We start from the raw sequence: 13,510 nt of genomic DNA, 5'->3' as shown, positions 1-13,510 counted from the left end.
AAAACCAAGATTATTAACTAAATACGTGGACGATCTTTTTGCAATAATCAATGAAAACGAGGTACAAAACATACTTGACGCACTAGATTCTTTTGACAAAAATATTAAATTCACTACGGAACTCGAGGACGACGGAAAATTACCCTATCCAGATTCAATAGTAATACGACGAGGAAATCAACTGAAGTAAATGTGGTATAAGAAGTCCATAACATCGGGTAGAATTATGCCAAAAACATGATCATAAATACGGCAATGGGCTGTATAAGACGAATGATGAATATTACAGATGACACTTACCATAATAATGAAATAGAAAGGTCGCCAAACTAATATATACAAAAACGGAAGGCACGCCGTGAGCATACACCAACAAAAATTAAAATTTAAAACATCTGTGTTTTATTTTCCAAAATATCAGACCTCAAGCCGGCAAATAAAAATTTATGAAATAGAAAGGTCGTCAAACTAATATCTAATTTTTTTCGATACTGATGATTTTGATATATGGAAGTATATATCTATCTCGATTCCTTTATACCTGTACAACCAACCGTTATCCAATCAAAGTTAATATACTCTGTGAGCTATGCTCAACTGAGTATAAAAATATCACAATGCAGGCCCATAACATATTGTAAAAATATTAACTTGTAATAAAACAATTCTATATATTGTACTCATATTCAAAAATTTTCAATTTTATAATAAAATATCTGACAATTACAAATGACAACTAGATGTTTATAATATACAACTAGTATATGAAAATTTAGAGTAGATATTAATCAAATATATTTAACACCATCTATGTCTCTTACTCGGCTGCTCTGCAAAATTTTCGCAATTCTCTTGATTGGTCCATTTGAGTTCTTTTGTGGAAATCCCTTGGGTTTTTAAAGCACCCGTGTAAAGTTCATAAACTTCCTGGTCAAATTTAGGTTCTCGTGTATGAATAAAAACGTATTCTAAATTTGGAAGAAAAATAATGTTATAAATATGTTTATATTTGACTTTTGAATGACATGTAGAATTGTGATTATTTATGTTCGTCCATTTGTCATGCATTTTTCGAATTTTATTAAAGGTACAAATGGATTGTTGAACTCTAATTCATTACGTAGACTTTTGCTTCAGGGACTATGTTGAAGATATATGTGGGAATGATTTACCCACATCCCTTTTGGTATTGGTTTGTTAACGAAATTATTACGATGTTGGGCCATCTTCAGTGTCCTTGTTTTTCCATCGTGTATAAAAATCAACAAACCAATTGCATTAATCATCCCTTCATCATCGGATGCAGTGATCTCTTATCTTCCAGTGATATCGGCAAGTGTGAATGTTTTGTATAAAAATTAGCTAAAACCTATTGCAAATACAAATACATGAAGCCCAACAAAACAGCTGTCTATTGCTCAATGTTTGGCGTATCTTAATTTGAGAGTTGGTGAAAATTCCATATTAAAAATTTGCTTATCAATTACTGTTTGAGATTTTTTCTAGAGCTAACGTTGCGAACAAGGCTCAGGTTAATTTGGGATTTTCAATTAGAATTCTCATACCCATCACAAACATGGTCGGAATAGTGTGGAATCAAGACGATTTTCATAGATGTTTCTTAAACTCTGGTGAAGTTTGAACAATTTTAAAATAGTGCTTGGTCTCTAAAGATGAACAATGCAGAAAATAAAATTTCGAACTAAATTCTTTTACAAGTTTTGAGAAGTTTTGTTCTATTGCTTCCTAGGAAAAATTGCCAGTTGAAACTTGTTTTAATAGTATTGGTGCTACTTGACTTTTCTCTTCTCTGCTATGCTACGGAAGGCTTCCACAAACTAAATTAATTTTTATTACCTATCAATTTGGTCATTGATTCAAATGGGAAATAGTTAGCAGTTTGAAAAATTACTAAAAATGTATTTGATAAAGATAAGTAGACATATTTTTTGAAAAAAATTAATAAAAATATTTTGTAAAAAAAATTGTTAAACAAATGAATTTAATTAAATTATTAAAAGAAATAGCAGAAAAAACTTGTATAAAGAATTAGTTACTAAAAAAATAAATTAAAATAATAATACAAAAAAAATTAATTAAATCAAATTAAAAAAATTGTAAGAAAATTAGCAAATAAATTAATAAATTCTTAATATAAAAGTTTTAATGTAACAAGTAAGGAAGGCTAAGTTCGGGTGTAACCGAACATTACATACTCAGTTGAGAGCTATGGAGACAAAATAAGGAAAATCAACATGTAGGGTAACCCTGGAATGTGGTTGTATGACATGTGTTCCAAATGGAAGGTATTAAAGAGTATTTTAAGAGAGAGTAGGCCATAGTTCTATGGATGGACGCCATTTAGGGATATCGCCATAAAGGTGGACCAGGGCTGACTCTAGAATGTGTTTGTACGATATGGGTATCAAATGAAAGGTGATAATGAGTATTTGAAAAGGGAATGGGCTTTAGTTCTATAGGTGAACGCCTTTTCGAGAAATCCCCATAAAGGTGGACCAGGGGTGACTCTAGAATATGTTTGTACGATATGGGTATCAAATGAAAGCTGTTAATGAGTATTTTGAAAAGGAGTGATCCTTAGTTCCCTAGGTGGACGCCGTTTCGAGATATCGCCATAAAGGTGGACCAGGGGTGTCTCTAGTTATACGATATGGGAATCAAATGAAAGGTGTTACTGAGCGTTTTAAGAGGGAGTGGGCATTAGGTCTATAGGTGGACGCCTTTTCGAAATGTCGCCATTAGGGTGGGCCAGGGGTGACTCTAGAATGTTTGTACGATATGGGTATCAAACGAAAGGTGTTACTGAGCATTTTAAGAGGGAGTGGGCACTAGGTCTATAGGTGGACGCCTTTTCGAGATATTGCCATTAGGGTGGGCCAGGGGTGACTCTAGAATGTTTGTACGATATGGGTATCAAACGAAAGGTGTTACTGAGCATTTTAAGAGAAAGTGGGCATTAGGTCTATAGGTGGGCGCCTTTTCGAGATATCGCCATTAGGGTGGGCCAGAGTGACTCTAGAATGTGTTTGTACGATGTGGGTATCAAATGAAAGGTGGTAATGAGTATTTTAAAAGGGAGTAATCCTCGGTTCTATAGGTGGACGCCTTTTCGAGATATCGCCATAAAGGTTGACCAAGGGTGACTCTAGAATGTTTGTACGATATGGGTATCAAACGAAAGGTGTTACTGAGCATTTTAAGAGGGAGTGGGCATTAGGTCTATAGGTGGACGCCTTTTCGAGATATCGCCATTAGGGTGGGCCAGGGGTGACTCTAGAAAGTTTGTACGATATGGGTATCAAACGAAAGGTGTTACTGAGCATTTTAAGAGGGAGTGGGCATTAGGTCTATAGGTGGACGCCTTTCGAGATATCGCCATTAGGGTGGGCCAGGGGTGACTCTAGAATGTTTGTACGATATGGGTATCAAAGGAAAGGTGTTACTGAGCATTTTAAGAGGGAGTGGACATTAGGTCTATAAGTGGACGCCTTTTCGAGATATCGCCATTAGGGTGGGCCAGGGGTGACTCTAGAATGTTTTTACAATATGGGTATCAAACGAAAGGTGTTACTGAGCATTTTAAGAGGGAGTGGGCATTAGGTCTATAGGTGCACGCCTTTTCGAGATATCGCCATTAGGGTGGGCCAGGGTTGACTCTAGAATGTGTTTGTACGATATGGATATCAAATTAAAGGTATTAATGAGGGTTTTAAAAGCGAGTGGCCCTTAGATGTATATGTGAAGGCGTTCTCGCGATATCGACCAAATGTGGATCAGGTGATCCAGAAAATCATCTGTCGGGTACTGCTAATTTATTTATATATTCAATAACACTAACAGTATTCCTGCCAAGATTCCAAGGGCTGTTGATTTCGCCTTGTAGAACTTTTTCATTTTCTTCTACTTAATATGGTAGGTGTCACACCCATTTTACAAAGTTTTTTCCAAAGTTATATTTTGCGTCAACAAACCAATCCAGTTACCATGTTTCATCCCTTTTTTCGTATTTGGTATAGAATTATGGCATTTTTTAAATTTTTCGTAATTTTCGATATCGATAAAGTGGGCGTGGTTATGGTCGGATTTCGGCCATTTTTTATACCAAGATAAAGTGAGTTCAGATAAGTACGTGGGCTAAGCTTAGTAAAGATATATCGGTTTTTGCTCAAGTTATTGTGTTAACGGCCGAGCGGAAGGACAGACGGTGGACTGTGTATAAAAACTGGGCGTGGCTTACACCGATTTATCCCATTTTCACAGAGAACAGTTAACGTGATAGAATCTATGCTCCTACCAAATTTCAAAAGGATTGGTAAATTTTTGTTCGACTTATGGCACTAAAAGTATTCTAGACACACTAAATGAAAATGGGCGGAGCCACGCCCATTTTGAAATTTTCTTTTATTTTTGTATTTTGTTGCATCATATCATTACTGGAGTTGAATTTTGACTTAATTTACTTATATACAGTAAAGATATTAAATTTTTTGTTAAAATTTGAATTAAAAAAAAATTTTTTACAAAAAGTGGGCGTGTTCTTCATCCAATTTTGCTAAGTTTTATTTAGCACATATATAGTAATAGTAGTAACGTTCCTGCCAAATTTCATCATGATATCTTCAACGACTGCCAAATTACAGCTTGAAAAACTTTTAAATTACCTTCTTGTAAAAGTGGGCGGTGCCACGCATTTTGTCCAAAATCTTACTATTTTTCAATTCTGCGTCATAACGTCAACCCATTTACCAAGTTTTATCGCTTTAACCGCCTTTGGCAATGAGTTATCGCATTTTTTCGGTTTTTCGAAATTTTCAATATCGAAAAAGTGGGCGTGGTTATAGTCCGATATCGTTCATTTTAAATAGCGATCTGAGACGAGTGCTCAGGAACCTACATACCAAATTTCATCAAGATACCTCAAAATTTACTCAAGTTATCGTGTTAACGGACGGACGGACGGACGGACGGACGGACATGGCTCAATCAAATTTTTTCTGGATCCTGATTATTTTGATATATGGAAGTCTATATCTATCTCGATTCCTTTATATATGTACAACCAACCGTTATCCAATCAAACTTAATATACTCTGTGAGCTCTGCTCAACTGAGTATAAAAAAAAATTATGAGACAATTGGTAAAGAAGTTGTAACGTAGCAAATGCTACGCCACAATATCTATTTCCAATTTAGCGCCCACCCCTAACGTTATATTTTCCATTTACTGCCCACCTCTAGTATTGTATGTACCGACATACATATACATACATACTGGCCCAACAACCATCGCGCAAGCACTAGGCAAGCCAGCGATGGTGAACGCACAATGCTTGGGAATTTTCATTCGTGGCGCGCTGTGCGCGACAATGCGAGCATAATTCTCAATGTGTTCATAGTTACATATGAATATAATGACTGGCCGGAATATTCCAGGCACACTTCGCCGTAGGTAAGTGAAGTGCGTGTCGGCCACCATCGGCGGTCGACAAGGGGTGCCCTTTGGGTTATGAGGGTGCGTTACAAGGTCGGTTCCACCGATGGTACGCCCCTGCTTGTCGAGCGCCCTGCCGGTTTACCCACATTTCCGGTGAGTAAGACGGGATTTACACCCCCTATTACTCAATGGAAAGGTAATGCACGAGCAGCCTTCTCGGGTAGGAAGGAAACCCGTCCCAACGTCAGTGGCGGGGCGGATTTCCCCACTACCCTGGCCGACTGCCCGAGCCAATATAAATACATTCCAGGGACTCCCTTTGGGTCGACGGGGGGTAAAGTTACAAGGTCGGTTCTGCCGATGGTACTTCCCCCCGGCCTATTGGGCAGCCCTAACACTTATTCCAGGGACTACCTTTAGGTCGACGGGGGGTAAAGTTACAAAGTCGGTTCTGCCGATGGTACTCCCCCCCCCGTCCTATTGGGCAACCCTAATATTTTGTAATCATCTCCTCTGAGTAAGACGGGGCTCACCCCCCTGTTACTCAGAGGAGGAAACCACCACCACCACACTCAACGTCGACTCTCTAAGCTGGATTTACCTGCTGAAGAAGGAGAGGCTAATCGAAGAATGCAAGCGCTACCGAATCTTCACCGAAGGACATACCGTCGCCGAATTGCGTAATACACTCAGCGCATACGTCCGAGACCAACGCAAGCGTAAGTCAAAGGAAAATCTTTTGAGAGAGGTAGAGATGGAGATCGCCGCCGAAGAGGCCAGGCCAGTCATATCTACGCAAAACATCATGCCGGCCGTCACAATCAAAGCAATATGCCCCCAGCGCGAGCAGAGCGGCATAAGTAACACGGAGGTCATGAATACAGTCCGCCGCTGGGATGTACATTATGCTGGAGGCGACACATTATACGACTTCCTGGAAAGGATTGAGGAACTGGCAGAATGCTATCTGTTTAAGCCAGATCAACTCCTCCCAACCCTTCCAGAAATACCGCGTGGCAAAGCCCTTCAATGGTTCCGCCTGCGAAAACAACAACTACATACATGGGCTGACTTCCGCTCCGAAGCCGGAAAATTCTTTTTGCCGAAGCGAAATATTAGCCAGCTAGAGGACGCTATCCGCCAAAGAAAACAGACGAGCAGAGAAAAGGCCAAGGACTATATCCTCGCCCTCCATACGATGATTCTCCGCCACCCGACTTTGTGCAAAGACGATCATCCTAGAACGCATATACGACGAGCTACGTGTGGAGTATCGACTTTTTGTGAAGCGTGGCGAGTTCCAAACGATAGAGCAGCTCACCGACGAGTACGAACTACTGCGGAGCGAAGAAGCCAAACAGAGCCGACTGTTAGCATATAGCTTAAGCACAGTAGTAATCGAGAATCTGCTGGAGGAGCAGAATGATCAAATATCGCACTCCCTCTCCACATTCACTGACCACTACGATGCAGGAAACACCTGCTGGCGATGCAAGAAACGCGGCCACCGCCGCTACCATTGCACCAATAAAAGACGAATTTTTTGTTCTACATGCGGCCGAGACGGAACGCTTTCCAGGGATTGTGCATGCTACGGAATGAACCGAAGTAATCCGATAACACCCGCACTATTATCATCCGTAGCCAAAGGGAAGGGGAACGACGGCCGTTTTACATACAGGGGTCCATCGAAGGATTGATGTGCCGCGCCCTGATCTATACTGGGGCCACCGTGACATATATCAATGAAGCCGTGAAAAGGCATCTGGAACAACGAAAGATTCCACCGTTATCCAATCGTCGCAACGTGCAACTCGCCTACCAATCATGCATTGCGAGTACCCACTCCTACCCGGTCCAGGTTAAATACAATGGTCATACATATGAATATAATGATTGGCCGGAATATACCAGGCACACTTCGCCGTAGGTAAGTGAAGTGCGTGTCGGCCGCAATCGACTGGAAAGGTAATGCACGAACAGTGGCGGGGCGGATTTCCCCACTACCCTGGCAGACTGCCCCAGCCAATATAAATGCATTCCAGGGACTCCCTTTGCGTCGACGGGGGGTAAAGTTACAAGGTCGGTTCTGCCGATGGTACTTCCCCCCGGCCTATTGGGCAGCCCTAACACTTATTCCAGGGACTACCTTTAGGTCGACGGGGGGTAAAGTTACAAGGTTGGTTCTGCCGATGATATTTTCCCCCCGACCTCTTGGGCAACCATAATATTTTGTAATTATATCCTCTGAGTAAGACGGGGCTTACGGGGGTATTTATTTAGGTGGGGGAAGTGGGACCTCCATCCGACTCTGGATTGACTTGAGCCCTCAGCCTTTGACCAAACTCACCTCATAAAGTAAAAAATTTTAAAAATTTTAAAATTTGTTAATAAAAAGAAAAAAAGAAAAGTTTTTGATAAAAACAAGTAAGGAAGGCTAAGTTCGGGTGTAACCGAATATTACATACTCAGCTGAGAGCTATGGAGACAAAATAAGGAAAAATCAGCATGTAGGAAAATGAACCTAGGGTAACCCTGGAATGTGTTTGTATGTCATGTGTATCAAATGGAAGGTATTAAAGAGTATTTTAAGAGAGAGTAGGACATAGTTCTATGGATGGACGCCATTTAGCGATATCGCCATAAAGGTGGACCAGGGCTGACTCTAGAATTTGTTTGGGGTGACTCTGCGATATGGGTATCAAATGAAAGGTGTTAATGAGTATTTTAAAAGGGAGCGGGCTTTAGTTCTATAGGTGGACGCCTTTTGAAGATATCGCCATAAAGGTGGACCAGGGGTGACTCTATAATGTGTTTGTACGATATGGGTGTCAAATTAAAGGTATTAATGAGGGTTTTAAAAGGGAGTGGTGGTAGTTGTATATGTGAAGGCGTTTTCGAGATATCGACCAAACTGTGGACCAGGGTGACCCGGAACATCATCTGTAAGGTGCCGCTAATTCATTTATATATGTAATACCACGAACAGTATTACTGCCAAGATTCCAAGGGCTTTTGATTTCGCCCTCCAGAACTTTCTCATTTTCTTCTACTTAATATGGTAGGTGTCACACCCATTTTACAAATTTTTTTTCTGAAGTTATATTTTGCGTCAATAAACCAATCCAATTACCATGTTTCATTCCTTTTTCGTATTTGGTATAGAATTATGGCATTTTTTTTATTTTTCGTTATTTTCGACATCGAAAAAGTGGGCGTGGTCATAGTCGGATTTCGACAGTTTTTTATACCAACACAAAGTGAGTTCAGATAAGTACGTGAACTGAGTTTAGTAAAGATATATCGATTCGTAAATTTTTGATCAACTTATGGCATTAAAAGTATCCTAGACATAATAAATGAAAAAGGGCGGAGCCACGCCCATTTTGAAATTTTCTTTTATTTTTGTATTTTGTTGCACCATGTCATTACTGGAGTTGAATGTTGACATAATTTACTTATATACTGTAAAGATATTAAATTTTTTGTTAAAATTCTTTTTTTAAAAGTGGGCGTAGTCGTTCTCCGATTTTGCTAATTTTTATTAAGCATACATATAATAAGAGGAGTAACGTTCCTGCCAAATTTCATCATGATATCTTCAACGACTGCCAAATTACAGCTTGCAAAGCTTTTAAATTACCTTGTTTTAAAAGTGGGCGGTGCCACACCCATTGTCCAAAATTTTACTTATTTTCTATTCTGCGTCATAATTTCAACTCACCTACCAATTAATTAATTATCGCACTTTTTTGGTTTTTCGAAATCTTCGATATCGAAAAAGTGGGCGTGGTTATAGTCCGATATCGTTCATTTTAAATAGCGATCTGAGATGAGTGCCCAGGAACCTACATACCACATTTCATCAAGATACCTCAAAATTTACTCAAGTTATCGTGTTAACGGGCAGACGGACGGACGGACATGGCTCAATCAAATTTTTTTCGATACTGATGATTTTGATATATGGAAGTCTATATCTATCTCGATTCCTTTATACCTGTACAACCAACCGTTATCCAATCAAAGTTAATATACTCTGTGAGCTCTGCTCAACTGAGTATAAAGAATTGGAAAACAACTTTTTATTTAGAACTACTAAAAAAAATAAGCAAAGAAAATTTTTGAAAATAATTAGTAAAAAACCCATTTTTGTGAAATGTGTATAAAAAGTAAAAATAAGTAATTAATAACAAGAACAAAAAAATTTTAAAAATTCACAAAATTTGTGAAAAGGTAAGAAAATAGAAAACTTGATTTCATTAAATATAGTAAAGATTATTGGCAAAAAAAAAATATTTAAAAAAGAGAGAAATAATTTAGAAAAAAAACTTATAAAAATAATAATAGTAAATAAAAAGATTTAGTAAAAGAAGTCAGTGAAAAAAATTTCCAAAACTAAATAATAAAAAAAATTATGAAAAATATTTCTTAAATAAAATTAAAACAAAAATTAGTAGAAACAGTTTTTTCTACTCCATACATTGCACGGATCGGCAAGATCAACTATGCATTGCCATACATTTTAAAATACATGTCCTGTATGTGAGAGAGTCGCACTAGCGTGTGCTCCTATATCTTCTTTACTGCCTTTATGGCATAGGGAATGAGAACAAGTCGGCTGAAATAACTTTTAGTAAAATAAGACATTGTCCAAAAAACTTAAGATTCGAAAAGGTTTTCACTGGTACTGATTTTCCACCAATAAGAGACCCGCTTCTATTTATACTTATATCGCTCACCATTCGCTTTCGGTCGGCAGCGATCGGACATAGACACAAATCGAAATGCTTACTCAAAATAAAAATTACTAACCGGCGTGGTTACCCGATGATAAATCCAGGCAGGAATACATGACAATATAGTTGTTGTAATCAACACTCAGAACTTTGAAAAAAAGAGCTGCAAAATATAAATAAAAGTTATAGTTTAAATTTCTTAGAAAGATATCATTATAATAACATACCATCTTCTCCATTATATTTAATTTGAAGTTGTCCATCCTCAAGGAATGTTAGTGTTCCGGTTTTAAGCCTTTCGGACCCGCTAATAAATGTGAAAAAATGTGTATATTTTCAAAGTAAACATCAAGAAGAATATGTGAACGCTACTGTGAGCTGAGAGGGGAAGTGAGACGCCTTTGCAGGAGGAAAAAGAATAGACAGAAAGGCATAAGTGCGAGTAGCATGCGCTTTTAGTCGCCAGGAATGACGCCTGCAAATTTTAGCAAACAATTCGACGACAGATGAAAGGTTCTTAGTCCGGGGTAAAATACTTTTAAAATGAAACCGGTGACTTTTAACCAACGTTCCGATAGTAGCGATGCACCTAGCGCCCAAGGAAGATGATGACTTTGAGCCCGCAATCGATGAATTTATGGAATTTAAGTTCCTCCACCCGACTGTGACGAAATCAGAATATCAATAACCGGATTAAAAAACAGCAAGACCGCGGGCTTTAATGGTTTCTCTGCGGGGCAACGAGGAGTTGATAAAAGGCATATGTATAACCCTTTTTGCGAAATACCATCGGATGTGCGAAATATGATCGGACGAGTGCAAGTCTGACGCTTGGAATCCAAGTGGTCTTTGCCCAGTATACACAAAGTGGAATACTGCAAACTGCAGCTTCAAAACTGGTAAATCCCCAATCGACCAGAGTTTGACTATGCGCCAAATCTTAAAAAAAAAATCGCGAAAAAAGAATTGACACTCATTACCTCTTAGTCAATTTTAAAACCGCCTTCGAAAGCTTGAAAACGAGCAGCCCATATACGTCATGTCTGCATTTGGTTTCCGCACAAAATTTATACGGCTGTGCAAATTGACGTTGAGCAACACCTTTAGCATAGCTAGAATCGGGAAGTACAGTGGCTCAAAACTAAAGGAAAAAACAGACAGGGCGGCCCTCTCCGCTGGAAGGACCAGATGGAAAACGATTTAAATTCCTTTGGTTTTAAAATTGGCATCCGTGAGTCAAATGAAAAATCGAATGGAGCAACGTTTTGGACGGCCAAAGCTGTGAAATCGGTTGAAAACAAATTAAGCAAGTAAAACCTAGAGTTAGTGAACTCCACTTTTATAACTCATTTGTAGCGAAGATGTGTTTTCAAATACCACTAAATTAGACCACGGATATATACTCCGGAGATCTGATTAAACTGAGAATAAAATACTATAACCTAGCGCCGAAAAAAGTTCTGAACCCTTGATTTAATCTCATCATCTTCAATGCAGCTTAAACACGAAGAGGTTTTGAGTATTCGTCAGATCCTTATTCAATATTTTCGGAGACCTAATCATCAGGGCTGCATGAGCCTTGATGAGATCAATCATTTCGGCAGACCAGCTCTCCAGTCCAGTGTTTGCTTGGCTGATTTGTGGCTCAATTTTTAACTTTACAAGAATTTTACCCCTAACCAGCATGTCTAGGTCATCTATGCAGGCAAACATTTGGCAGCAATTGTTTTCGAGGTCCCAGTGTAAAGCATACTGTACTCTGCTCTCACCCCTCTCCGCTGCGACAATTCTCTTGCATTGAAAACTATTAGTTCGGGCCATATATATAATATAAAGAAAAGTGTAGTCATTTGGGTTGAAAGAATTATTTTTTCAAAATCAAGTTTTATAGTTAAATTGTCGTTCTTGTTTCGTTATCGATAAATTGCGTGGCAGATGGCACAACGGAAAATGGTTCCAATTCAAGTAATTGATGTATATTGGAACCATTTTCCATCATTCTTTGTCAAATTTGATTTCAATACGAACCGTCTTCGGTGTTGTGCCATCTTCAGTGTTATTTTTTGAGAACGAAAAGGGAAACAAATATTTTACCTATGCACTTGGAATTTGAAAAAAATTTCTTTTGACACAAAAGTCTTCACTTTTACACCCTGTTGAAAAATCAACAATACAAAAGGCAACATAACTTTCACCTAAAACCAAAAGCTTTGCCTGCAATTAAAAATACTTACTCAACATTACTTATGTCGCTGCTTACTATATGACCACGAGTGAACCCAGTTTGTTGGCAGCGGTAATCCTTATCCATCCAGACGGGATAACTATATTGAATATACCAGGTACCTGCGAGCTGTAAATAATTAAAACATAAGCTTATAAAATGATGTTAAACTCTATACATAGCACTATAAAACTGGCCTAGCTTTATAGAGCTGATAATTAATTAATTTAGGTATATAGAACTTAATACTCACCCTTGTTGAGTCCACGCACAAATAGTTTATATCTTTCCGACACGGACCTGGATTTATAACTTGTCCGGCCACCAAACATGATGATGTCAAAAAAATTAAAATTGACAAAGGGGCACTGAAAAAAGTGTAATTAATTAAAAAATTATATTATATTATTAAAAGGAATGGTTGGCAAAGTATATTATTTTATTGCATTTTATTATACCCAGCTGTACTTGTACACAGGGCATTAAAACTTTGATTGGATAACGGTTGGTTTTACAGGTATAAAGTAATCGAGATGGATAGGTATAGACTTCCATATATAGAAATCATCAGTATCAAAAAAAAATTTGAATGTGCCATGTCCGTCCGTCTGCCCGTCAACAGGATAACTTGGGTAAATTTTGAGGTATCTTAATGAAATTTGGTATGTAGGTTCCTGGGCACTCATCTCAGATCGCTATTTAAAATGAACGATATACGACTACAACCACGCCCACTTTTTCGATATCGAAAATTTCGAAAAACCAAGAAAATGCGATAATTCATTACCAAAAACAGATACAGCGATGAAACTTGGTAGCTGGGTTGACTTTACGACGCAGAATAGAAAATTAGTAAAACTTTGGACAATGGGCTTAGCACCGCCCACTTTTAAAAGAAGGTAATTTAAAAGTTTAGCAAACTGTAATTTGGCAGTCGTTGAAGATAGCATGATGAAATTTGACAGGAACGTTACTTCTATTACTATATATGTGTGCTAAATAAAAATTAGTAAAATCGGATGAAGAACACGCCAACTTTAAACAAAAAAAAATTGTAAAAGTCAAATTTTAACAAAAAATTTTATTAAATTA

The 13,510-nt window shown here is 38.1% G+C and overlaps 1 protein-coding gene across 2 annotated transcripts in view; it reads right to left on the bottom strand.

Moving 5' to 3' along the window:
* Positions 1-665: 665 nt before the first annotated feature.
* The window catches only part of LOC137241000 (apolipoprotein D-like), a 45,026-nt gene continuing 32,181 nt past the window's right edge, over positions 666-13,510 (bottom strand). For both annotated transcript variants that reach the window (XM_067768110.1, XM_067768111.1), the window contains exons 2-6: positions 12,672-12,786; positions 12,429-12,547; positions 10,422-10,501; positions 10,271-10,357; positions 666-968 (exon numbers count right to left, since the gene is read on the bottom strand). In XM_067768110.1, the coding sequence (XP_067624211.1) occupies positions 799-968; positions 10,271-10,357; positions 10,422-10,501; positions 12,429-12,547; positions 12,672-12,786 (571 nt within the window). In that variant the 3' untranslated portion in view covers positions 666-798. The remainder of the gene's footprint in view (positions 969-10,270; positions 10,358-10,421; positions 10,502-12,428; positions 12,548-12,671; positions 12,787-13,510) is intronic.

Source organism: Eurosta solidaginis, chromosome 2 (assembly GCF_040869045.1).
Source record: "Eurosta solidaginis isolate ZX-2024a chromosome 2, ASM4086904v1, whole genome shotgun sequence".
NCBI lineage: Eukaryota > Metazoa > Arthropoda > Insecta > Diptera > Tephritidae > Eurosta > Eurosta solidaginis.
The sequence above is the reverse complement of the archived record's forward strand: the minus strand, read 5'-3'. Positions and strand labels throughout refer to the sequence as shown.